This window comes from Cryptotermes secundus, unplaced genomic scaffold, assembly GCF_002891405.2.
Source record: "Cryptotermes secundus unplaced genomic scaffold, Csec_1.0 scaffold5, whole genome shotgun sequence".
Classification (NCBI taxonomy): domain Eukaryota; kingdom Metazoa; phylum Arthropoda; class Insecta; order Blattodea; family Kalotermitidae; genus Cryptotermes; species Cryptotermes secundus.
Genome location: NW_019724742.1, coordinates 4,410,916 through 4,438,713, shown reverse-complemented (window position 1 = coordinate 4,438,713; position 27,798 = coordinate 4,410,916). Strand labels below are relative to the sequence as shown.

General features: G+C 40.1%; 2 protein-coding genes across 7 annotated transcripts in view; both read right to left on the bottom strand.

Annotated features, from left to right (window-relative positions):
- Nucleotides 1–211: 211 nt before the first annotated feature.
- On the bottom strand, nt 212–16,325 carry LOC111862692 (tetratricopeptide repeat protein 8). Of its 5 annotated transcripts, XR_002842477.2 has the most exons (9): nt 16,087–16,325; nt 15,315–15,496; nt 12,998–13,292; nt 12,055–12,479; nt 10,903–11,074; nt 8,742–8,948; nt 5,506–6,013; nt 3,828–3,897; nt 212–845 (listed from the first exon to the last, which is right to left on the bottom strand). XR_002842477.2 is itself a non-coding variant. In XM_023848281.2 (7 exons), exons 1-7 carry the CDS (start codon nt 16,186–16,188, stop codon nt 5,897–5,899), a joined length of 1,500 nt encoding a protein of 499 aa, XP_023704049.1. In that variant the 5' UTR covers nt 16,189–16,325; the 3' UTR covers nt 4,647–5,896. The 5 variants fall into 5 exon arrangements, 3 of the variants coding, with proteins under 3 accessions (XP_023704049.1, XP_023704050.1, XP_023704051.1); XR_002842476.2 differs by lacking the exon at nt 212–845 and having other exon boundaries at nt 3,030–3,897; XM_023848281.2 differs by lacking the exons at nt 212–845; nt 3,828–3,897 and having other exon boundaries at nt 4,647–6,013.
- A 2,609-nt stretch (nt 16,326–18,934) lies between these two features.
- LOC111862698 (rab3 GTPase-activating protein non-catalytic subunit) overlaps nt 18,935–27,798 on the bottom strand; it is a 51,812-nt gene continuing 42,948 nt past the window's right edge. The window contains exons 23-26 of one of the 2 annotated variants that reach the window (XM_023848300.2): nt 26,939–27,085; nt 24,473–24,625; nt 21,489–21,686; nt 18,935–21,034 (exon numbers count right to left, since the gene is read on the bottom strand). In XM_023848300.2, the coding sequence (XP_023704068.1) occupies nt 21,513–21,686; nt 24,473–24,625; nt 26,939–27,085 (474 nt within the window). In that variant the 3' untranslated portion in view covers nt 18,935–21,034; nt 21,489–21,512. Of the gene's footprint in view, nt 21,687–24,472; nt 24,626–26,938; nt 27,086–27,798 lie in introns of both variants that reach the window. The other variant, XM_023848299.2, reaches the window with a different exon arrangement.

Below are 27,798 nucleotides of genomic sequence, written 5' to 3'. Positions count from 1 at the left end.
GATGACAGGGCAGTTTGCTCATACAGTTTGGAGAAGCCCACCTTAAACAAAATCAGGTAGAGAACAGAGAGCCATTGGATGTCTAGCAGCACATAACATACATCATTAATAGTCAAGCAAAATACTTTAAACAGCAAACATAAACAAAAATATAATTCAATCAATGAACAAAAACAATTTATCTAGTAGTGAGAAAGAAAATCAGTGTAAATTAATAATAGACAAATATAATTTACATGAGAAAATAAACAGTTTATACATAATACTCAAATCAGCATACCACAAAATGATCCCAATCAGAAAATGCAAGGACATGGTGAGAACTCTAACTAACTATAATTAACCAGGAACTTAAGAAACAGATTCCACAAGTCAATCCGAAAGCACTGAAAGTTATGGCTTAAAGTGAAACACTGTCAGGTGTAAGTGACTAGACACAGAGTTTAGATTGCTAATGAGATTTATTGGGCTCTTACAACTCATAGCCACAAACAATTGTATTACTACCACTAATCTACATGCTACAGCACACAGTCTCAGTTCGCTGTAGCCTTCACGAGTTGTTGCTTGGTAGCAGTCTATATTAGGCTTTGCCAGGTTCTCGTTCCCAACAGTGGAGTTCCTTCTGCCATCTGGCTACCATCTCACACAACTCCTCATGGTGGCAACTGACTCGGTTACTTAAATAGCATGGCACAGATTGGAACTCAGTTCCTTCATTGTTGCTGATGTGCTGGCGATCAGTTGCCTAGTGATGGCTTGCTTGTTTACTAAGGCATTGCCACACAACGGACAATGTTTAAGTAATCATGTCATAATATACAAGCCTACAGCTCCCATCAGACCTGCAATAAATAACATGTGCCACATTCTACAGCTTAGCAGAAATGTGCTTCAGAAGACTGAAGACTTCACACCTTCAGAATATCAATACAATAACAGTTCAATAAAATTGGTAAGATATTGCCACCTGTATGAGTGACTACAGACAGGGTTTGGAATGGTAATTGGATTTACTAAACACTTACAGATACTGACTACAAGTATCTACAGTGCTATGGCTAATTCACTCACTCTGCAGTTCACGACAACACGTACCAAGTCTTCTCAGCGTCCTCACCAGTCAGTGCCTGGTCACACAGCTAACCATGTACTATTTTTCCATTCTCACGTTCTTACTGGCTGGTGACTGCCTCACAACTAACTCATTGCTCCAACTGCCCTGATTATAACATCGTGGCACAGACCACACAGAAAACACCATTCCTTTGTTGTTGTTTGCAAGCCCCTTTATGGTAGTCTATCTTGTGGTTGCCACCTAGCAACAGGTCTACATGCCACAATATTATACACTTAAAAAGTGAATTCTGAGAATACAATTTCAAGAAAGAATAAACAGACCCGCTGCAGGTAACACCATGATTGTGGAAAGACCAACAAAACAAAATAATATCAATGAGTAAAATGATGAAAAAAATGATTGTGTAACCTTGGTTCCCAGGATTAATGTTGAAGACGTTGGTTGATTTCATCTACTTCATGAGTAGCTTCGGGCATGTTATCCACATTTAAAAATGTTGGATAGTGTTGTAGCGTTTGTACAGGGGCGTCTGCAACAAATGCTCCAACCATCATTTGCTAGGCAACGTTTCGGCAAACACCACCCAAATACGGAATACCAACCAACATGCAGAAGTCCATTTCCTAGGCAATGGTTAGCTATAACTCATTCTCATGTCAACAAAGATTCAGCAAAGGTTTCCGTGGATATGAGGAATCTTGGGATCACCAGGCATTTCCGCTACAGTGGATACAGGAGACCAGTAGCTTCTATTCGGTGTTCCTGAACTTATAAAAGAGAGTTCATTCGTGAATTCAATTCATTCATTTGTAATATAACTCAGCTGTGAAGTGTTAACCAGGTAAGATTTGTTACCAAGCAACGACTAGCAAGCAGCTATTGAAGACTTTATTTTGTGTGCTATAGTTACAGCAATCTATAGAGTATTGCAATTCAGCAGATACGTTTTCATGTTGTCATTCGGCATTGAACCACTTCCTTTTTCCTGTACTCTTATATGCAGCAACTATTACCAGCAGACACCTTATCAGTGCAGGGCCTCATACGCTGGCAGCTTGTCTACAGTACTGCATCATCCACTAAACAGTTGAATTTAATTAGCTGTATTTGTTACAAACAAATGGTCACAACTCCTAAAAGGAGCTGCAACTGGTTCTCCAATATCAGGTACAACATCTGAAATTTCCTTTCATGGCTTATTTCCTCACATGTAATGAATAAAGCTATGCACCAGGAACAGTGGTGGTTTCAATGCACACAACACAGCCTTGCAGTCTACCAATATGAAAGCGAATATTTTACTCAGATCTCAAAATAATAGAGAGAAGGTGAAACACAAATACACACATACATCGTAAACCAACAATGGTGGATTAAATAATAATCAACAATTCACATTATCCAGAGCAGCACCTTCACAAGTTAGAATAAATAAATTTTTCTGAATCTGATATACAAACGACAGACAGAACAAATAACATGACTGTAGAGCAAAATATGATACAAAATGCGGATAAATAACAAATATACAATTCAAAAAGAAAAATGAGTCACTTTCACATGCTCTGATAATTAGACATGCTAACACAAACTTGTTTAAAAACAAGAAAATGATAACAACCATCAAAAGATAAATCACAACCAGACATTTACTTTTAATGGCACCTGTCTCCAGTGAATATAAAAACACCAGTATTTATAAACGTGAATATTCAGGCAGCTGGGATAGTGTAGTCTGTACAGCGACTGGCTACAGGCTGGATGACCGAGGAGTGAGAGTTCAAGTCTCGGTAGGATTAAGAATTTTCTTTTCTCCATGTCATTCAGACCGGCTCTGGGGCCCACCAAGCCTTCTATCCGATGGGTACTGGGGGTAAAGTGGCAGGGGCATGAAGCTGCCCACTCACTTCCAACTAGTGTTAAGATCAAGAAAATATGGATCTATACATCCACTGCCCCACACACCTTCATGGCACAGTGCTTAATTAGTTAAGCACAGGGACAACTTTACCTTTTACACATTCAAGCATGACTCACGCAGGATATACAACTCACACACTAAACAATATATACCAATATGGAAAAATGGAATGAATAGAACAGATTTTGCAAATAAAGATCAGACTATAAACATAGGAAACAATTTTTTCATTTACATATACTAAGAACTGTATCAGCTGATATGACAAAAAATTCATTCCATAGATATGCATGACAAGACAGTGCAATACTTGAGGACAAATAACATTCAGTCAGTTCAGTGACATGACAGGATATACTGACATGGGACTAGAGAGCCATAGAGGACTACAGGATAAAGGTAAGACTTGTAGGAACACTGATAATACACGGCAAAAACAAATAAATAAACAAACAAGTACAAGGACTAGCCTGGACATTCTCCTGCCAGTGATTACGAAGCTCATGATCTTCTGGACTGCAGGGCCATGCAGATATCAAACAGACTGATATTTTACAGGAACATACTGCCTCCATCTTCAGTGTTAAGGAGCAAGTCAAGCATGAAAATTGCTGACCTTCACACCAGCTTCTGTTGGTTTCTTGTTTGGCTCAGTCTTGAACCCTGAAGATGGAAGTGGTAGGTTTCTCTGAAACACTGGGCTCTCTCTGAACTACACAGTGTCGCACCTCAGAAGACAACACTCTTAAAAAAAATCCATGCCCCAATTGGAAAAACTATGCTATATCTACTAAAAACCAGATGGTGAGTTCAATGTCTCCTTACTTGTAACAATACATTAGGCCTGTGCTCCAGCAGTGTTTCCCCCACAGCCACAAGAAACATGGTAAAGGATCTGCAACAGTGAGCAAATACCTGAACTCCCCACTGCCGACAGACACAGACAGAAGCGGCAATACATGCTGGAGTGAAGAGGTCTGACCAAGCCACATGTCACAACCTCCATGAATTAGGGAACAGATACGAGGCTAGTAAAAAGGGCATGCAAGGGGGTGTCAAAACTTTCCAACGATTCTGATAATGTGTACATGCCTACAGCGATTACAATGGGAAACTTGTTCATTTCTCTTTCAAGACATTAGTTGAACTGAACAAACAGAAAGGCTTCCATTATGTGGGTTTCTGATTCAAGTGCTATAAAGTGCAGGTAGCAGGCATAGCTTTGCTTGCTGCCTGCTTCTTGCCTGGCATATTCTTTGACCATGAACATGGAGGCAACACAGTCCTCCAAAACATCAACCGACTTTCGATGGCATATACGGCATTACATTGCAGAAGATGGATCTATTCATCTACCCCTTTATTTTGAGCCGCTGCCCCTTGCCGATGTGGGTCGAGAACCCAGCTCTGCTACCACTTTGTGCCGTTTCCCTTCCCATGTAGAAGGGAACCCAGTTCTCCTACCCACTTTAACCCATGGACTCCTATTCAAAGCGGGCAAGGGACAGGCTCATAAGACGACTTGCTTGTACGTGATGCACTATGCCTCCCCAAGGTCGAGTAGGGGATCTCGGGAGAGGAAGACCACTGTCGGCACTATGGGCCAAGCTGGACGGATCTGCTAGTCTGAACTAGTAGGGGACACACAGACAACCCAAGTATACACAAATACTACAGGCGTTTCTAACATATAAATAAATGTGTATATTGATAACAAAGGTATACAGGTGTACTCGGCCTGATGGGCGGGCAGTGATCAAAGCACACTCACAATTAATACAGAATTAACCTGTGGCTAAGCGCACAGACACAAATATAAGCACACCTCATGGCAACCATTGACTTTACTGGGAACACAACTATATATTCATACTCACACGCCTGAAGGGCGACCGGCTATTCAAGCCAACAAACAAAACCATTTACTTACGCCACACGGTGTCGTAATAAAACCAGGAAACCAAGCACCACAGTAAGTCACTTACTGGCGTTTCCAAAAATTACTAACCAAGCTTAACCTCTCGACTTGATACAACCTTCATCAGGTCGCGAGGGCACTCTTCCCCCTTCAGAATGCGCCCGGGCCGAAACAGAATTTCACAAACTCAAATCAACCTAAACAGCGAATTTGGAACTGGCGATGTTACCTATCTGACGGTATCGGGAAGAGAGGTCGAGGCATTCCTCATCACCACACAAGAAACCTCACGTCAGTCCAGGAAGGGAGGGGACAAGGTCAGCTGACCTGACGTCAGCTAAGACTATGAGTGGAAAGAGGGAAAAACGGCTCGCATCCCGGCATTTGGGGGGGGGGACTCCAAAGAACTTCACAGAGAAGAACCGTTGCACGGTTCAATTTTTATTTTGTAAAATTATTTTATATTACTGTTATTAATTTCATTTCTACTTCTGTTCGACCTCTCTTACCCACCTTCTTTCATCCTCCTACTTTACCCCTCTTCCTACAGGTACTGACAGTATATCTGTCACTTCTCAGTACTACCTTCTCCTACTGGTTTTCCATAGCCCCAGCTCTAGTCCCCTTCTTCTCTACACTCTGCTTAGTCCTTTATCTTGAAGATCAAGGCACCACATTCCTCCAAACACCGGTAATGATTCAACACATTACATGGTGTCACATCCTAGAAGACGGGCATCTTCATCAGCACTGCCGTCAGAACCCATCATCTCACACTCAATTAACTGCTTCACCTTGTGCATTTGTGACCTGCCTGCTAACGACACACCACGTGTGCATATTGCTAGTGCTGTGAGTGCTGTCGCACATCATACTCTGTGGTCCTAGAACACATTTCTATATTAGTCACAGACAGGGTGCTTTCAGAAGCAGTGCTACACAATCATCTTCACAGGTTGAACTCAGTAAACCTTATTCATATAAAAGCAAAGTGTTTCTGTAATTTCTCAAGTAGTTCCTTAGAATCGACATGGCTTGGGTATGCCTGCAGAGATTTCTGGATCACAATGTAACTCGTCTGCAAGTCTCCCATCTGAAAAATGCAAAGAATTCCAGTTGTTAATTTAATCCTTTCAGCAAGTGAATGAAGGGTCATGTGCAGGGTAGTTGTAGGCTTTCTTAACAACTTCAAAAGTTTATAGCTCTGATTTTGTTGAGGGGAGGAAATGTGAATAATATAACAAAAGACTAGCCTTTTTGCAAGTGTTCCATTCACAACATGGCTGATGTCAGAACTGCCCTTATCTACTTACTGTATCACTCGTCAGCTACCAGTCTCCAGCACATCAGTGCTCTTTGGCACAGGTGTGCACAATAAAATCCCCATTTACAGTTGGTCTTGGCTTGGGGGGAACATTTCTGTTCGTTACATCAATAAAAATCTTGAATGGGGGATTTATAGAATTCAAACAGAAAATGACACTCCATTGTTAATTAAACATATCTCAATTAACCTAACAAAAAATGGACAGATACACTGTCGTCAAGGCAACAATGACTGAGTGGTGGGGGATAGGTTGGTCACCTGTCTTCTGTCTTTGAGAGCCACACTGCAGCCTTCCTCCTCCTTCCTGATGATTCTGGAGGCCTCTTAAGGTTTTGGAACAGACTACACCAGGACAGAAGTGTGTAAAATCAATCAGGAAGTCCAGTTAGTCTGTGCTTAGGAGCAACATATAGCATTGGTATGTAGCGAAACAATGAAACGAGCTGGCAGTGACAAGACAAATTCAAAGAGACGGCACAGAGGTATTCAGTGGTAAAGTAGCAAACACAAACAAACCAACATCAAGATTGTGACAAACTGTAAATAACTGCCCCATAACAAGCAAATGTTATAGTAAGTTGCATAGAGATAAAAACAATGGCAAATACTGTATATACTGATGCTATAACCACTGCTACTTAAGTTCACTTGTCTCTATTTGTGCCCATGATCTAATTTTAAAAACAGCTTTATGATATAAATAGAGTAATGATGCAATTAAATGCAACTGACACCTGAATTTCAAAACAAAAATTTATTCTGAATATAAAGTAAGTTGTAATGCTGAAATTGTACCTGGAGCTAACCCAAGTACACAAGACATGTAACCTAACACTCCCCTGCTGCTTGCAGTCATTCATCTTGCAATTGTCTGTTCAAGGTCAATAAAATGATGCAAACACTTCAAGATTTCTCAGCAAATAACAGCAGCTTGTAAATCTGTAAAGCTATCCCTGTAACAGGCTGTGGAGTCCCACAGTCAGCAAAAGATTATTTTTAATGGTTAACATACACACATTGTATTTCTTAGAAGGCAGTTCTTTGTAGTCTTTTTATTGAATTTGCATTGAACAACTGATACCGGTTGTGTCTCATGGAACCAAAGCACATAATGGTCCTTCTCTAGCTCAGTAAAATCTACCATTTTGGTTGCTGGCTCAACAAGCTGCCACACAGCAATTATGAGAACACACACAGCTACACAACACACTGGTAAAGCACTGCATATGTTACTGACGGTTTTGCATTCATAGTTTCAATAAAATCCCCCAAAACTGTAAACCCATGCCTGACATGATTTGCTTATATAGACAGAAATAAACGCTAACAATTCTTTACAAAATATGGAAAATCTGAATACAGACAGTCTGTAAATGGTACAAACCACCATATGTTGCAGCTTTTCTCATAATCCTTTTAATACTCCTAATCTCCACATGTCTCTCTTGCACTGCCCTGTTCCATCCAGTTCTGTTGCTTTCTCATGTATATTGTATTCTTACTTCATACACAGTAGGGGCAGCACCATAAATCCACTTATCTAAATATCAATGGGAAACTTTGCACAACCATGTTCATGCACCCTCACTTAACGCACAGGGCCAACATAGACTTACATATGGTGGTGCGCTTGATATGCCCAACCCTTGCGATGGATGAAGGTTTACTATACATATTCTTTCAAGCTGTCAAAAAAGTTTACAAATACCCTGCATTTCATACAGCAAAAATCACAATTCCTACAACACAATATTGCGACAATGTAAAATACATATATCCATAATAGTAGCAGGTGACTAATTTCAGAATGATGCCATCTCATAGAAATGTCTACGAAATTTATACAAACAATTTTTTCGTTTGGTTTGAGGTTCTCACAGCAGATGCTATGAAGAGTTCCATCTTCAGGGACACAATACTCTGCAGTAGAACGAAGGTTAGCCAAGTTCCAGATGAACGCATCGCCTCTGCCTTCAGAGCTGAAGACTACGCCAAGCATTACTTGCGTCATCCTCGTTCTGTTTCAAAAATCTTGAAGGGGGGAGGGTCCTGGCTTCATCCTCAAGCATCTATACTGGAAATGTTATCGCCACAATATACTACTATTGGGAAAGCCACACATTTTATCAGGATTAAGGTGTACTGAGATGTGAGGCCATGCAGTTTGGTAAACAGGCACTCACAGTTAATTGTAAAGTCGTTCTGCTGGACATGGTCCATTCCTGCAGGTATAATTAAAATTACACAATGTCCCAGGAGCTGCATCTGTTACTGTCATCGGGTGTAAAAAGGGGGCCAAGTATCCTCCCCAATTGGGTCCGTCAGACAGTAGTCTTGATCAGTGGACCAACATGTAGACAGAGTAAAACAGTCTCCTGCCCTACTGGTGGAGGCAGCAGGCTCTATCTATGAAGTTACACAGGGTCCCATTCAAGAAGACCACAACACTCTTCACGCCACTGTATGAACCTCAGTTTTCAGAGAAACACTTTACCTTTTCTGCCAGTTTTGCGTAATTATAATGTGGCTCAAACAGATATGGGGCAAGACTTCCTGCTGCCTGGAAGAATGCCCGCGCTTCTTCAGCATGTCCAAGTCTCATCTCCAAAACGCCAAGATTATTATAAGCTGGAGCATGGTTACTGTCTGCTGACAGGGACAATCTTAAGCACTGCATTCCCAAATTACAGTCTCCGACGCCCTGAAAATCAGCAAAATCAGCATTCCAGTCAACTACACAAACACGATGACACATTTGCTCCAGCCTGCTTGAGTTCCTATTATTATTTTGAAGGAAAATTAGGTTCTAAGCAATGCATATGGCACTTCTGATTTGCATTCAGGAGGTCTTGGCTTCAATATGAGCCCAAAAATGGGCTATCCCGACTGATATTTTCTGTGGCTTATCTCAGCCTAACAGGCAAGTGCCTGAGTAATACCTCAAACAAGGCCATGACTGCTTCCTTCCACACGCTTCCCAGTTCAGAACACGCTAACACCCTAACACTCAATGAAAATGACACTAGGGATGTGGAACAGCCATCTGGGCTGAGTGGTCAACCACATCTTAGAAACGCTAGTGAACAGTGGGTTAAAATTAGGCATTATTTGGGTATTAAATGTGGCCTCTGACATTAAGGGAGGGACGTAGGCTGAGGGTGTCTGAGAACAGGGTGCCGAGAAAAACATTTGGATCAGAGAGAGATGAAGTGATGCAAGGCTGGAGAAAACTGAATAATGAGGAGCTTCAAAACTTGTGCTCTTCTCCAAGTCATTTACTTTTGGAATTGTATACAAACACTAAGTTGGCATGTTCTATCATCTACTGGGTGGAGCCCAAATCATTATCTGCTGCACTGGTATGCTCATCATTCTCCCTCATGTGATCATGTGTTCCTGCCTCACAGCTCTTGGTACAGTGTGCTGGCAGACATATCTCAAGATCCTTCATAAGGATCGTGTAGCTACCACCAACTGTCTCTTAACACCTGATTACCACAGCTACAAACACCCTCCACTTGTCCCATTCTACTCTGTTTGTGGAGATTATCATACAATGTTTCACAACCTTCTTGAACCCACGATTGTACACCCTTCAAACTATATGCAAACCCACTTCAAAATCTTTCATGCACTGTGCTCATCTGTGACTCCTACTACACCCACTACTGCATAATTCTGTGTGAAAATTCCACATCTGAAATAACTTACACACTTGCCACAAAAAACTATGATCCCAATGCTGCTAAGATGATTTCTGATGGATGACTTTCAGCACTTGTACACGTAATTACGTCAACTGACCAAGGAAAGCATATGACCCTACAAATATGCGAAAGCACTGAGAAATAATGCCTATGGTGGTAGAATCTTGGAATCACATAAGTTTCACAGAGGCATCAATTGCTATGCAACAGCTTCTTAAAACATGTTTCTACAGCAACATGCATGCAACAGTACAAGGCAGAGTTTCCAAATCAGTTCATAACTCACAAATACACAGCAGCAGACCAGAGCCAGGGCAAGGGCAAATGACATTAGAATCAAATAGGAGGGATTCCCCATTATTACTGCCTGCAACCTACCAATGTACCTGTGAAGAGAGAGCCAGTAAGAAACTATTCAAGAGTGACAGAACAGACTGTGAATAACTGTTTTAAAAAAAATAAAGCTGTTCCTGTAACAGGCCATGGAGGCCCATAGAGTCATGAAATGTCAAGGCTCTTACATTTTCTATACAATCAGCTCATAGACGGAAAAGTGAAATAGCTCCAACTCGGAAACTTTGGAATAGCACACATGTACTCATACAGACACACTTTTTTGCTTAGAATGATTAATATTATGACCTCCCAGAATACTGACCTTTCCTCTTGGGACACTTGCATAAAACATTACAAGAGGCACACACATATGGAGCTGCAATAAAACAAATTCTAATCCAGTGGGTGCGTGTGCATGCATGTGTATGTATTTTCACATGTTTGGTTCATTCAATTGGGCATCACAGTTATGATAACACAACACTTTCAAACATCAAATATATTTTGTGGGCATACACACTCTACAAAGGTCACTGTTAAGTGTTTCAAAGACTGAGCAGTCATGAATCTCTGAATAAGCAAGAAACAAATTAATTCAGTAACTTGGCTTACTATGGCTACATGTGCAATGTTGTACCATACGTCGGCAACTGCCTCGTCAGTAGCCAGATTGAGTGCCTGCTCAAAGCATGTTATTGTCATGTCATACTGCTGGGCATAGAAACAGCACAGCCCAAGATTGTTGAAAAGCTCAGCATTGTAAATTCCCATCTGCAGCAATCTTCTGGAGAAACAAGGAAAAAAAATTCAGAATGTGCGCATACATTAGTGTCAAGAGGCAGAACCAGAGCTTGTCAGTAACTTCATTTCAAGACATTGACAGCCATGGCTGATGCCCATTCTCTAACACCTTTCCACATTGTGGTCTTTTGGTTTATGACACTATGTATTCTGATAAGTGTGTACCAGCGCTTCAGGGGAATACATTGGCTCAAACTTTAACCTGGACATTGCATTACTAATGAGAAAGGTATAAATTGTAACACACTGATAAAGTTCCACCAGATTCACATACTTCTTACATCTGCCTGTAATAAAGAAAATTATCACAGCATTGGAAGGAATCTATTTGCTTCAAAGTGCCTAAATGAACTTAATGTAACATCTGTGTCACAATGACCAACATCAGGACCCAAACAGCTGGGAGGTGAGGTGTAACAGTACAGGGTCAATTAGGGCTTCTAACATATCACAAACAAAATAATTATATACTTACATAATATTATATTTGAGAATCCTGTTGCATTGATGTATTACTCACTCAATTCATTTCTGTCTTTAATTCAACTTAAAACTGTTCACTTGCTGTTTAACTTAAAATTACATTAAAATCACATCAATTGCTACATGTTCCAGCCCTACTTGGGAATCTTCAGGCAGCTGCTCACTTATTGAAACTGCTGCACTGGACTAGATCATAAGTAACAGTTTATGACTATTTGTGTGTGTTATTCATGGGACATGGCATTAAACATCAGCCTCAACTATGATTCTCTAACTTGTAGGGCAGGAAACGAACAGAGGAGAATTCATGGACATTAAAAGTACAGAAGCTTATGTAAGAAATGACGAGACTTCCTACTGAATTAACTGAATTAATTAAAAAGATAAGTTACATCTCAGCTGATAACTGTACCCACCACTAGGCAGCTTCTCTGTCGATGAACCAATTACATATGAGAACATTCATACACAACACAATACCTGTAAAATCGAAGTGAAATCTCAGGCTGATCAGTATAAAAGTGCTGCAGTCCTATACAAGCAATAGCTTCAACATGTGTTGCGTCCTCCTTCAGAACATCTCGGTAGTACTTGATGGATGTGGGAATGTTATTAAGACCCTCAAACAGCCTTGCAATCTCTGTTGTCAGCGTCACCTCCCCAGGAAAGTACTGCAGTCCTGTCTTACACACATCCAGAGCGGAGAGTGGCTGGTCCACACGGATGTAAACACGAGCCAAGCGAAGGAATATCTCCACCACTTGTTGCTGCTTCAGTGCCGATCGGAATTGTTGCTCTGCATCCCGGACCAAGCCTAAAGTGAAGTAGCACTTGCCTAGCTGCACTTTCCACCACCAGTCCTTGAATTGACAAGCTTGTGTTGCCTGCACAGCTAGTTCCAGTGCCTAAAACAATAATCTATCATTAATCAAATCTGGCTAAAGCTTTGGCTGTTTGGAACATCATGACAAAACCACAATCATGATACTGAGACGTATCAACCCACTGCTAGGCAACAATTCAGCATACACATTCCAGAGAACACGTAACAATGGAAGCTGTGTTCTCTGTGGACCATGCTACAGCTCGGTGCTCAGTAGCACAACAATTCTGACAACAGAAGAGGTGTTTTCTATGTTGTCCGTGCCATGCCCAGTGCTAGGCAATGGAGCTGTAAACATGCATCCCTAATAGGTGTTTTCTATGCGGTCAGTGCCATGGCTATACGATGAGTCTGTTTGTAGTTAGGAGTGATTAGAGAATTAGTCTAATTCAACTTAAATTAATCTAAATGATTTACAGCCACGGACAGTGGGAAACTTCAGCACATGACAGCAGACAAAATGAGGACTGGTTCACTATTTGTCAGTTTGTCCTAGTTAAATTTGATCATAAAATACATGTCATGCACCACACAACTTACATGTCTCACATCATTTTCATGGTAGAAGATGTATTCAAACAGTGGCTTGGCAATGATTCCTTGAGCAGCATATTTCCCCATATTAAGCCGTGACAGCTGTATGAATGGACCACCAGATTCCGTCAACATCGATGCTGTCCCAAGGCGCACACTACGGGCAGACTGGGAAGTAACGGGACGTGCAGTTCGGGCTGTACGAGGTGTACGTAAAGCCTGTTCCATTGTCCCAGGACGACCTGACTGAGTAGCTGGGCGAACTACTCCACTGAGTGGACGCCCAGTTTGTGTTCGAGGCCTAAGAGCAAGGGTAAGAGAAAATCTTGCAGTCATAGCTGTGCTGCAGATACATTTAACAAACATTCCATAACTATGCACATTCATTTTAGTAAGTGAACATCGCAGCTACCCATTCACAGCCCATTACCAGTTCTGCTGTGGCCTGCTGAGCCCCTGATAACCAACGTCTATGCTCTAAGACATTTCCCAAACTAGAGAGGTCTGCTTTACAAGACACCCCTCTAGTACACTTACATAGGAAAGTTTATCAACCTAGAAGGGCCTAAGTAAATACCACTAATGTATGAAAGTCCATGTGGCCAACTCAAGAGTCCCAAGTGTTGCAGCTGTTCAGATTGTAACTATATACTAACACAAATGTGATAGAAAGAAGATCATTCTTGAACCAAATATATCTTACCTCTGACTTAACATCAATGTGCTGAATACGAAAAGTCTACAATACAACTTTCTAATTCCTACAAATCTGTCTGAATGATAACTTCAGACAAATGTAAATTCTCAACTGAATCACAAACTTTGATGCAAGAAAGTAGAAGTGGTAACCATTGCAATGTGACTGTTCAACTGTGCTTCTGTCTTTCTCCTACCACTTGCAGTTCAGATACATGTGTAAATGAGCTGAAACATGCCAATGAGAAACAAGAAATCAAAGCAGGACAAAAGAATGACAAAAACAGTGCACTAATGAACTACTGCAACAATATGAAGAAAACAAGTGGATATCAAAATCACTTTAATTTTGATTCTACCATAATTTTAGCTAATTCTAACCTACACCTGATTACTTAATTTGATTTGTCTCATTCTGGTCCGTCACACTATCAATTACAAAGTAGATAACTTTCAGTCCAGCATGACATAAAGGTTTACAACACTTCAGTCTTTATTCGCCTTACATGTTTCGATTCAAAAGAATCATCTTCAGAGGCACACCATTACGAGCAGGAAACACTGTCACATAAGATGTTTTAACATTATGCACTTAGGTTATGAATAGTGCTCACTATATCACAGTTTGCCGGTCATGGTAGCCGAGCAGTCTAAGGTGTGCACTGTCTTCGCTCGCTCAGAAGCCGGGATCGTGGGTTCGAATCCCACTCAGGGCATGAATGTGTTTGTGTGCGTTATTCTGTGTTTGCCTACAGGTAGAGGCCTTGCAACAAGCTGATCACTCGGAGTCCTACTGTATGTGTAAGATCTAGTAAACCAAAGTGAAACGGAGAGTTTCATGGAGGTAGGCCTAGGCCCAAATTGGGGCTGTAGCGCCACAGAACTAAAATATCACAGTTTGCCCTATGCAGCCACATTGACATGTAGATTTACGTATGATGTTTCGTTTAAGCGTGTTTGCTGGGTATTCGATTGGGGTTTCCCACTGCATGCAATGTGATGTTCACTTTTTCATAAAATTACGTAGCTTCCCTATGTATTTAAAATTGTATTAAAAATCTTTTGTATATAAAAATTAGTTATTATGTTAAAAATCGTGAACCAACATTGGGTCATGTTTTTTCCTCTGGATGGTAGAAGATGTCGATTATTTCTCTTGGTTGTATGTTCTTATTGTTAGTTGTTTAGTTTACGTGCGTGCTGTGTCGTATGTACATACGACACAGCACGCCTCTGAAGATGATTCTTTTGAATCGAAACGTGTAAGGCGAATAAAGACCAAAGTGTTGTAAACCTGTATGTCATACTGGACTGAAAGTTATCTACTTTGTCCTGATTACTTAATTTTAAATTTCAGTTCCACTGACAACCACCTTAAGCATACAGTGTGTACCAACTTCCATTACTGCATAGATATATCTGATGAAGGCTGCAATTGTACATAGTGATAGTGTGAATGGTTAAACAGAAGGCATACATTTTAGAACCTGACTAAATGAGGTGCATAGACGAGGAACAAAACACAGTGAGATAGTGAGCAACAAGATGCTGCAATACAGAATTTGGTATGACACCTGACAACCGCTGATAACTCTTATTTAAACTATAATCAAAAGGTCATTTGTACCTGAGTCCCTGATTCGATCCTCCCTGTGCAGTACCTGGTGTACGGAGTGAGGTACCTGGCCTTGCAACTTGTGCAATTGTGTCAGTGTCCATCAGTGCCTCTGCAATCCCTTCTTCTTCTGCCTCAATGTCATCCACATATACTTGCTCTGTAAGTGCCTTCATCTTGAGAGTCCAAATTGCCTACAGTACAGACCACACATTCCAAAGTAAAAACTATTCTCAATGCATTACCTATCACATAAGCTTTGATGTTTTCACTTAAGTCATATTAAGATTTTGGTCTTCTGGGTTGTGAAAATGCTAAGTTTTGTGGGTGGATACAGATGTTTTGGAGCACATGCTCGTTGCAGGAGGAAAGTGAAATTGTGTACAAAATGGACAGCAGTGGCTGTTTTCAGATCCATCATTAAGCTTTCTAATAGGAGGGGAGTTTTCAGCTTGAGAACTGAGAAAACGATGGCCCTTTTCACAGACCCAGCAGACTGAAAGTGAAGAAACAGCCACCTCTTTCACCATCATGAGCTGGGGTAATGGAATGTTATTTAGAAGTAATCGGTGCTTGGAGAACTTTTCTTTCGTTCCTTCACTGGGCGTACAAGAGGCTTCCGCAATCTGCTCAATGAGAATCCGCTCTCCTTTTTTCACGGGGTAGAGATCAATTTCTGCTGCTTCCCTCATCAGTCCGACCTTACGCCTGAATTTCACATCCGGGAAGGTACGACAACCCAGAACACCAAAATCTTAATAACCGAGCACACTGTAATACAAACCTGATCATATGGATTCTTTTCCAATAGCTCGGTACACTCTGCAACACATTCCTCATATTTTCGTCGACGATATAAACTCAATGCTGTATAAAATTGATCCATATTTCTTCCCGCTCGTTCCCGCTTCACCCAAATCTTCACATCCTACGATAACTTTCGTCCATGTCACTTATTACACATTGGCATCCGGACATGCGATTAATTTCACAGTGGCATCTATATTCCGTACCTATTTAAGTTCAAAATCCAGTTTCGGTAGCCCACTCGGTAAGAAATTTTATCAATCGGCTCGCAGAAACACAGTTTGAGCGAACGAAAAGAATGGAACCGCGTCCAGGCACGGGGTTCTTATGTACTCGGTAATAAGCTTTGAGAGTCCACAAACTATATGAACATTTTTTTTCTTGTCGTTTTTACGGACAGCCATTGTAAAGTCACTGGGAGCCGGAGAAGGTAATTTCCATTTAAATGGTGCATAATACAATATGTAGTCATATTTTTTGTTTATATTTGTGGTAATGGACAGTATCAATCAATTAGGTTTACGGAATGTAGCGATGCATATACATGAAGTGGACAAAATAATGTAAACACAAACTGAGGAATAGAATTTGTGTCGGCTACAGTGAAAGAACTTCAGTTGGCAACAATGAATGTTCTTCCGTTTCTTTTTTAAATCTAGTGCTCGTATAAGTGTTATAGTGTTCAATGGCAGTCCATGCGAAATAATCGGAAAATGTGAGACTTGTCCGATTTTGAAAGAGGACAGATAGTTGGTGCGTGTTTAGCTTGAGCATGTGACATTCTTGCGTGTACTGAGAGCGACATTTTCTAAGGTTATGTCAGCATTCACGAAACATGGGAACACAACTTCAGCGAAGAGAAGCAGTGGGCGAAATCAAATCGTCATGCATTATGAAGGGTTGTGTCGAAAACACAATTACTGCGGCACGGGTGACAGCAGAACCGAATATACATCTCGAAGACTCAGTTTCCACAAAGACTGTGAACGTGAGCTTCACAGATCCAGCATCCATGACAAGGCTGCAATTGCTAAACCTCTGATTATTGAAAGCAGTGCTCAGATGTTTAAACGATGGTGTCACGACCATGAAACCTTGACATCAGACAACTAGAAACGCGAGCCTAATATGGTCAAATGAGCCGTCCTTCACACTGTTCCATATGTCAGGAGGCGTTTACGTTTGGAGAACATCAAGGAAGCATACGGTCCAGAATGTCTGGGAATTCTGAGAAACATGGGGGATGTTCTGTGGTGGTGGTGGTTTTCTCTTGGTCCCATTATTACCTTCGTGGTGGAATTACTGCAAGGGAGTATATGGATAGGTTGGGTAATCAGGTGCATCTCATGATCCAGATGTTATTTCCTAAGAATGATACAGTTTTCCAAGACAACAGCATGCCCATTCACACAGCTGTAACTGTTCAGTCATGGTTTGAGTAGCATAAAAGTGAACTTCAACACCTTCCTTTGCGAGCACAATCGCAAGATTTGAACATCATTGAACCACTCTCGTCAGTTTTGGAGGTTGAGTGAGGAACAGATTTTCACCCCCCTCTCTGCATCACCTTGAACATGTTCAAGAAGAAGAGTATAAAATTCTGCTAGAGACTGTTCAAAACTTGTAAAAGTCCATTCCAAGAGTAATTCCAGCTGTACTGAAGCCAGAAGATGGTCCAGCACTGTATTAATAAATGAAAGTGTACAGTATCCAGTGTTTCACTTATTTTGCCCAACCCTTGTATGAAGCACAATACATGTGTACTTCATTACACACACACATGATCTACATGAAAACATAAATACTCTTCAATTTTTCATACATTCTCCAACATCAGATTTCATAAAATCAATCAAATTGTTGTTCCATGCATACAGAAGAATGAACAGAATGCACCCTACAGGGTTGCAAATGTGCCTAGAAATGTAACTTTCCTGTTTCCTCTCTACTACTGTAGTGCATTCTCATAGTCTTATCAGCTGCCACCAATCCTACCTGTGCTCCCTCTTCCCAGATCAGTGGTACCAACTTTTAGTTCAGAGACATCGGTTGAATCACAAATACAGCTAGAAGAGCTGAGCAGTTTCCAGCATTCCAAATGATTTCATAATTAAGACATTCATTCTACGTTTTTATGGGACTAGCATATATAATGCAGAAGAGAATGGTAAGTTCTCAATTTCTTTCCCCATCAGTGGAAACAAATGAAGGCATCATCTTCTGTGACATGCATCACTTTAGAATTGTGAAACTATGCCTCCACTCCCCCATACATGTTCATGGTGTGATGCACAATTATTTAAGCACAAGGATGACTCTACCTTTTTCATTTCTCATTCTATTCTCCTTTCTCTCCTGAAGACCTTCTAAATAATAAAATTCAGCTGTCCCTATTTTACACCTCAATTTTTCAGCCAATGGTCACACTTCACCTCAATGTAACAGCATATTTCCACCTATGCTGTAAAATATATCTCTTTAACTTCCTTGGATATATTTTTAGTCCACAAAATTCCATGTAACGGTTTTGTTTAAATTTTTCCCATAGAGATTTTGAACACCTCTGTCTCATGTTCTAGCATAGTTCATTTGATTTTAACTATTTAAATGCATCATACTTTTTAATGAATCCTCATCGCTTGCCTAAATTTTCAATGTCTGCCCACAAACAGGTATTCTTGACTAGAGCTCCACATACTCCTGGATATCTCACAAGGAAATTAATATCTGAAAAAACTCTTCATCTGTAAAACTTCATTTCTTTGGTCATCATTGGCAGATGGAGTGATTACTTCCAACCCTTAAATACTATTCATAAAGATAAATGCACTTTTAATGATATTTTACTGCACTTTCCTCTTGTATTGTAACATAAACAAGAATAAATTAAACAGCTGTACAATATTGTAAAAGGTATGCCACCTATAACATTAAATTACTGTTTACATTATACCTTCTCAAAAATGATACTTTCTGACAATGATACCATATCTTTACAGTCCATAAATGCATGTAAAACATTGTAGTGCAAGAGGATCAAGTAGTTATGGTTTATTCACGGAGTTAAGATATTTACCAATCAGGGAGATGCAGCAATCACAAACTGAACAGTTAGCTAAAGTGATGACTTATTAATGACAATTCCATTTTGCTAAAAACAGAACAAGACATACATAGGTGGTTCAAATTTAGTCAAAATTCATCACTGTTTCCTATAACAATGACATGCATCAGCTGTCACTTTTATATAGAGTCATTTTGTATGTCTCTAAGTGGCTTTTGTGCACATGTGCTCAGTCACGCCACAAGACTGTGTCCAGAGAAATTAGTAAGAAGGTGGAGCAGTGAGTGGAATGAAATTTTAGCGAAACTAGGCTGAAAACCATTTGATATTCACTGGAGTACAACTCGGGCATGATTCATTGCTGATATCACATTTGTATGAGTGCTATTCTGCACTGAAGGGCAACTGTGACAGAGTGAGCCATCTCTCTGAACAGTGTTCTGCACTGAAGGGCAACTGTGACACAGCACTCTCCCTTATAGCTACAAACACCAGTCCATCACATGAATAGTAACAATGATAAGAAACTTATTCTGGACATCATGTTTCTGTATTTGAAATCTTAGAAGTGAAAATCAGTGCTAGTAGTGTAGACAGTTATTCATAAGCACTTTCACTTTTAGAAAGCAAGCACAAGATGGATTCCAAGGATTCTGTATCAAATATGCACCACTCTCGTGAAAGTGAAAAAATATGTAACAATTCTGTTTGCTTTCCAAGCACTAAATACAGCTGAAAAATAAAAACTTTTGATATTAAAAGAACCATGCCATAGTATAAAAGATTATTAACACAATCCAGTGTGTCTGATAAATGTTGTTTTTTTTTAATCTCTCATCCTTAGCGTGTTTTGGTCATAGCGACCATCTTCACAAGGACATTATCAATACACATGGAAACTACTATCACAATGTTGTAGATATAAAATATTATCCTGTAACAATTACTACAATGTACATGAATTTGTTAAATCATTTATAAATTATTTATAATTAGTCTACTTACAAAGTATGGTTTAAAAAACTTTTTGTTAAAATCTAGAACCATTTGGTTCGTGTTTTTATACTCCTCTTTAAAGGAAGAGGAATATATGCCACGTCGTGGTTCCATCATTTCAACAATAGGACTCTCTAGTGTTTTCCAGTTGTTCAGGCCATGCTGTGTTGTTATAACAACATACATTTTTTAAATTGTTTCCTCTTCCTTTAAAGAGAAGTATAAAGACACAAACCAAATTGGTTGTACATTTTAACAAAAAGTTTTTTAAACAATACTTTGTAAACATACTAATTAGACATAATTTATAAATGTTTAACAAATTCATGCACATTGTACTAATTGTCACAGAATAATATTTTATATCTATGACATTGTAATAGTAGTTCCTGTAAGTACTGATAATGTCTTTCAGAAAATGGTCACAATGACTGAAACACGTTAAGGATGACAGATTAAAAAACACAAAATTTATCAATCACACTGGATGACATTAATAATCTTTTATACTATTGCTAGTGTGATGGACCAGGATGAAATAAGTCAAAACCATGCCATAGTTAAAATTCTTCATTCCACTGTTGAATAAAGCTTAGTTAAAACTCTGGAATGATCATGCTGAATTTTGTAAAAGGCACTGTCATAACAGAATACATGGAATTACTGACCATAAATTATATGAGACATGAAAATCTCTGAGAAAAGTATGTATATCATTGTTCAGAAAAGTGGGTCAGTGCTTTAGGGGAAGTACTTAAGAAAAGTAGGAGAGGACAGGAGATGAGAGCAGATCAGTCCTCTGAGGAATGTAGATCGCTGTCCTGAAGACCGATAACCACTGCTCTAAGTAAAACAGATCAGTGCTCTGAAAACAGCAGATCAGAACTATCAGAAAAGTTTTACGAAATGAATGAGACTTAATGCTGACTCTCTGTTAAATGAATATTCACATCATAAAAAGTTACATGCCTGTTCCCACCTCCTAAGAAGAAAAAACACACCAAAAACAGTTTCATATATGAACATTTAGACAACAGAACAAAATTAAATAGCAAAGAAAGATGAAAATATAAAATTTGTAGTGCTGCACTATTTCTATCAGTGACATACTCGTATACAGACACTATGGACAAAAGGAGTACCTTATGACTACATAAGAGGCTTCTTCTATTTCTCTGATTTTAAGTTTCAAAATTCATTGAACTGTCACAACTATAATTCCAGTACAACTTTGGTGAGTACTATGAAGAATCTTAAGAGACTGGTGTCTCTACATGATGCTGCATTGGGGCCTTACTTTACACACAGCCATAACAAACCTTGCATCAGCTTTATGACAAGGGTCACGTTGCAGAGATGCCCTTGCTACTGCTTATGAATGCCTGCACTGTTTCCACCATGTGGGCAGTGAGTTGGTAATCCTGATGACTTTCAGGCAAATGCTGCATAATGATAGCAAGCAACTGTGTCAAGTCATTTAGATCAGGGGTGTCACAGCTTTTCAGGTTGTCTTCACTCTGGAAACAAGAAAGTGAAAAATTCCTTGGAAAAACTACAAACTGCTGCCATGTGTGTGATTTATGGAAGCAATGACAACACAGAGCTTAACCCTTTGCTCTGCCTAATCTAACGGAACGGTCAATACTGCCGTGATGTGATGCCGTGTAGCGCGGTAAATGTTGGGAATGTTTTGGTGGAATCTGCTGCCTGCATCTTCTGGATGTCCCGAATACATGACCTCCTCATATACAAGGATACATCATATTCACCATGAGAACTTCAAATCTCACGTCGTAGTCGTCTGTGGTGAGACTAGTCTACATTAGGTCGTCAGATACAAATGCCTTTGCAACAGTTTGGTCTACAAGTAATGTTCTAGACTTGTATTCAGTAGGTGCTTGGTTTGAACTTCAGCTTAGACACCAGCTATCCTGAAGGGGTTTTCTGTCATTTTCCTCAGTCTCTCAGTGACTACAGGAAGCAAAAGTTCATAGCGCTAGTCTCTCAGCCACTTTATGGGATGTGATGCAGCTGTCTGGCTACTGGGTGGTTTTCAATCATAAACTACTATGTCATTAATATTGCACAATGTAATGACTAGACATAGGTTTAGGACTGGCAATTGGCTTTACAAATCGTAATTGCAAGTAACTATATGGCTATAGCTAATTCACACAATTTACAATTCACTACAGTACGCACCAAAATTTCGCTTAGTGGGGGTGGAGTCCAACTGGGTCCACTTGGCACGGCGGCCACTGACTGGCCTACTGTAGCCTGCCCCAGGTGATTATGATGGAGAATTTGGTGGAATGAAGATTTGCAGGGGAAACCGAAGTGCACTAAGTCTTCTCAATCTGCTGTGTATTCACCACTCATTGCCTGGCAACAGATCTCAACAATGGCCTGTGCTTCCACTGTTGCTGGCTGGCTACCATCTCACAACTAACAGTTCAACTCATGATGATGGCTTCCTCACATTGTCAACAGAATAAGGCTGTCAAAATCTAAGTTATGTTAAGGGCAATGGTCGGTCAGTCAGTCAGTCAGTCTGTTTTAGTGTCAAGCACTCATCTGGGGCCCAAGACCAGATTTTTATTACTGTCAGACAGTTTTGGTTTGCTGATGTGGGGCACCCTCTCTGATGAGAGGATGGGTCTGTTATTTACAAATGCTGCTGGCCCTCGCCAGCGCAGTCATTCTCGGGTCCAAGTCCTGTGGAACTCATGACCCCGTTTTACTGTCTCCCCCAACCTGCAGGGCCAGGTCCCAGTATTTATATCCCCCAGAATACCGGCTGTTGCATTGCAATAGATCTCTATTTGATGGTGTCATCATATGTATACTGTGCCGTAATCTAGCAACAGACAGCTTCTCTCATTAAACTGTGCTGTCATCATGTCACAATATGATCCAAAAAATAGCGTAATTCTAACCTATATCCTCAGAGAATGTAGAGGGAGTGAGTATTTTCTTTCAGCTGAACACTGAAGACTGAAAGGGGCGAATAAAAATGTGACTCAGTGAAGCCCATGTGACAGTACCATGTAATATATCTGGTGGCACAAGAAATGGGGCTTTTTAAATAATTTTCTGAAAATTAAATAGCTCAATGGATTATCATGTATGTGTATAAAAATGTACACTCATTTTGGTTGATTCGTTACACAGAAAAATATTTTATACTTTGAATGATAAAAATCTGGCATTTTTAGTTCATCTTGCCTGCTCTGAATATGTTTGGTAACATTACTTCATATTCTTGCCAGTACATACTGCAGTCATGGGTGCTGAACCAATGTGCAAGGACTGCAGTAGAGCTTTGGGCATACTGTGTTGAATTTCCCTCCAGCTGAAACTTCCTTGGTGAATTGCAAGTCCAGAATACATGCTTTCAGAGCTTTTGAATTATTTCTACAAATGCTCGAGCAGTTTCTATGAATTACTTCATTCAGTCTTTCAATCTTCTGTCCATACCATAAGCAGGTTATTCTTCCAAACATAGGTCTTTGAGTGATTTCACCATGTAGCCAGAGAACATCAGCAACTGCCGTTTCAACCACGATCACACTACAGTGACGTATAAAGATGGAATATTTCTTACAATAAATGTGGGTTATTTTCTAAATTATAGTTTTCTAAATATGAGGGAAAATACACTGTTTACATGGGACTTTGGCTGGGTCTGCAAGAAATATTCACTACATACAGGATTTCATTGTATGGACTTCAATGCGTTCAGCACATATCAGCATGCTATCATACCAGACCCAGGACAAACATAACATAAAACAAATTAAATTATTCTAACATACATCAAGGCTGGAACAATACAGCCCCACTCAATGCTGTGAAACACATTTCCAATGGCACGAACCTCATGATGACTATAAAGGAACGACAAAAAATTCAGATTTGCTGACAGGATAAGATGCAATCTCTTCTATTAGATTCAGCAACGACTTTGAATTACGTGAAAGGGAACACTGAGTGACAGCTTACAATGCACCATGTTGAACAGATTCAGTAATGGATTCAAAATATGTGTGACGGTATGCTGGGAAAGGCAAATCAGAACCACCTGTGTCAGGCTTAGTGACCAAAATAAAAAATTAATTACAAGTTGTTAAAGTACAGTCACTGCTTCAATGAATAAGAAAAATAAACCAGCAAAACCAGTATACCAAACTTCTCATAGTATGTATTCGAGATCACCATGGCAGTAGTGATACGGTACTGGGTGGTACCCATCTGCCAGACTACAGGGGTCACAACCTTAATGGAGACAAAAGTCACAACTTACCAAACTGTGAAGCCATGTAGAGAGTGAAGGGCTGAGGTGTGACATTTTGTTTCTCATATCGGTAGAGTTCATAACGACCTGCCGCAAGCGCTGTCCTGCAATCAGCAACAGCTGAGAGGCTACCAGGGATGGATTTTGCAATGCAGGCATTACCTGTAATACAAAATAATGAATTCCATCTTTCTTCTTTGCAATAAGCAATTAATACAAATGCATCGCAACCAAAGAAGCATTCCATACACTCAAACATAACCTTTCCTTTCAATCTATGGACATCCACAGTGATAAGATGGCAAGAACAAGAACTAAATGTAAATATCTTGACCTCTTTGCCATGCAATAATGTTAGAAGAATTAGAAACTATATCAGTCACAGTGCACATTTCAAATCATGGGAGTCTGAAGTGAGTGCCTGTGCTGGTTTGATATATTATTTAAAGGACTTCAAACTGAAACGAAAGGCCAAAGAGCTGATATGTTAACCATGTACACAAGGCATGTATAGCTATCATACAAAATTACAGCCTTTTCTGTTGATACTGAAAGAAAAGGAAGAAACAATGTCTCTGCAGAAGACAAGTGAACATCTGTTGCATGGAAAGTGCTTTTCAAACACGTACTGATATTGTACCATCTGATGACAAGGCACAGTGAATAAAATATTCCAGTATTTCCACATGTGCACATACATGCATATGGTGTGAACTGAAGAGTTAAGGGAATTCTGTGATGGCTTCGTTACTCTTGAATATATACATATTCTTGGAAGTGTAAAAGCTACATGGCTGCCACTGCAACCTGCAACTATCAGAGCTACTGTCATGTTTCGGCAATTAAAATCTTATTTTATCCCCCGAGAAAAATGCCTGACGATGCTGAAATATTTTTAATGACCCAGTTTCTACGTTTTGGTTTTATTTTGGGAGAGTAAACTCAGCTGCAATACAATAAAAGAATAGAAACAGGCAACATTTCAGGCAGTCAAGCAAGTGAAGAGCCGGATACTTTAGCAAACAGCATGAAAAATTAGAGAGAAGAAAATTTTCACACCTCGAAGCTTGTAATGATACCATTAAATTTTGAAGATTTTATGGCAATGAACAATTCACCAAAGTAGCTAATTTCTTTTATAACACATTTCTGTTCTATTCAGGACAGAAGTTCTGGGAATAACTGATCACCTACTTTCCTTACAGTACATATTGAGTATTTTATGACATGGACCACATATGAAACATTGCATCCAACAGTTCTTCTATTGTGTGTATTCACTGCCATGGGAACATGTTTACTAAGGCATTGCCTAGCAACTTGCTTCTCCTCTAGCTCCAGTATTCTGGCTTTTAGGCATCAGGGGGACACACAGATACTCAGACAGCAAAGTGATCCCATTAGCCTTCTTTAATTTTTTTTCAAAATAAGAAAAGGATGTTAAAAATGGAGCACCAGCGTCCTCCAATTAAAGGCATTTCATTGGACACAACTTACATATCCTCCAGTTTGGCACTGATGTTGACCAAAATATTACGAACCTTTTTTAGGAGAAAGATGATCCTTTTGACAAAATTAATCACATTCAAAATATAAGCAGAAACATAACTGATAAATGGAAGTAAAACTGTCAAAAGATGGCCCTAAGTATTCGAGTTTATGAAAAGTGAAGGCATTTCATTAAAAATATATACATCATTTTGGAATTTCTATACGTATTCCCAGTACAAGTGAAGCAACAGAAAGAATATTTGCCCTTAAATATGCTTTTATGGACTGGCAAAAGGAGCTGCTTCACTGCCAAAATCATGAGAGCACTGACAGTGACAAGAGCGCATTCTTTGGGATCTTTTATGCAACAACCTCTACACTTATGTTTCAAACAACCCAAAATCACTGCAACAAATTCATTCAGAATTACAAAATATCTATCCAAGAGGAGGAACAAACTCCTTCAAAAACAGCTGAAAATGCGTGAATGTCTACAAAAACATGTCCCAATTTTTATTTTTTAAAATTTGGTCAGCCTACTCTAACCTATTCATGTCATTTGGCCGGAAACATGGTACAAATGACAGGCAACAAGGAACACCACATGCATGGTTCAATGACAAGCAATATGAATTGTGGGCCTGATCATGCGACTCTCTTCACTGTTCCTTCAGTGGCATGCACTGGGAGAGCCAACAGGACACAGGGATACAAATGGAATGAGCTGACATGACACTTATCAGATCACTCAGTGATGGTGAAGATGGAGACAGTCTCTGAAACACCGGGAACAAACTCCATACTGACAAAGCTGGTGACCTGAGAAGACTTCACTGAATTCCGTCAGCATGGAAGTTTCAAATCCCAGGGCAACCTGTCATGTCACACCATGTTACAACCTAACCTTGGTCAGATATGGTAGTGAAAACGTTGTAAACTCATGCTGTAAGTGCAAATGAAGAAAGCAACCGACTTGGGTATTACCTCCTCAGCCAAGCGATCATAGCCATTGGAATAAAGCTCACAGATTTGATGTCTGCGTAAAGTGTCGCTGCTAACTTGCCATACAGATGCAAGGTCGATGCATTTGCTCATCCACTGAACAGCAAGTCTGGCATCTAACTTCTTCACCTGCGAACCAACAAGCAGATGTATAAATGTATACATATTCACAACAGTTTGAGCAGCGCCATGCTATGCTTAGGTTCCAAAGTGTGGGATGTGAGTTTCGGTAGCGCAGAGAGACAACAATGTAAATTGCTATGACAGATATTTACTGCTGTTAGAAGAGTATACAGATGAGCAGGCAAGCAGAGTGTGCGGTAACCACTGCGGTATTGTGTGATCATGATAAGGGCTGTAACTGTAAGGCAGGTTGTGCCTGATGAATGCCAGGTGAAGCTCTGGCCGCAGTGGCATGGCGTGCACTAGGGTCATCGGTCTCCCTTGTGTCAGCAGCTGGTTGACTGTGAGCTGGCTGTAGGGCAAAGCGCTGGCAGTGGACTTCTCAGTGGGTCTAGGCAACTGCTGGTGGAGTAGGCTGATGGTGTTGCCACTAGAAGGGTTCCTGTTGCTGTTGCTGTGTGCGCTCCAAATGAGATGCCTCAATGTAGTTAGTTAGTTAGTTAGTTATTGGAGAGGGTGGGTTTCTCCATGCATGTAGACCTGCCTTGGTCCATTGTGCTTCCCTCTATGATATTCTACCAGTCTCTATATCCTACCAGTACTGGTGCTTACCATCAGTCCCGCCCAGCCAGCGAGATCGGCCTCTACTAGCTGAGTGGTATCTATAATGCTTCCCCCCATCTACCAGAGATATTAGAGACTACTGTTGGGCGGGAAAC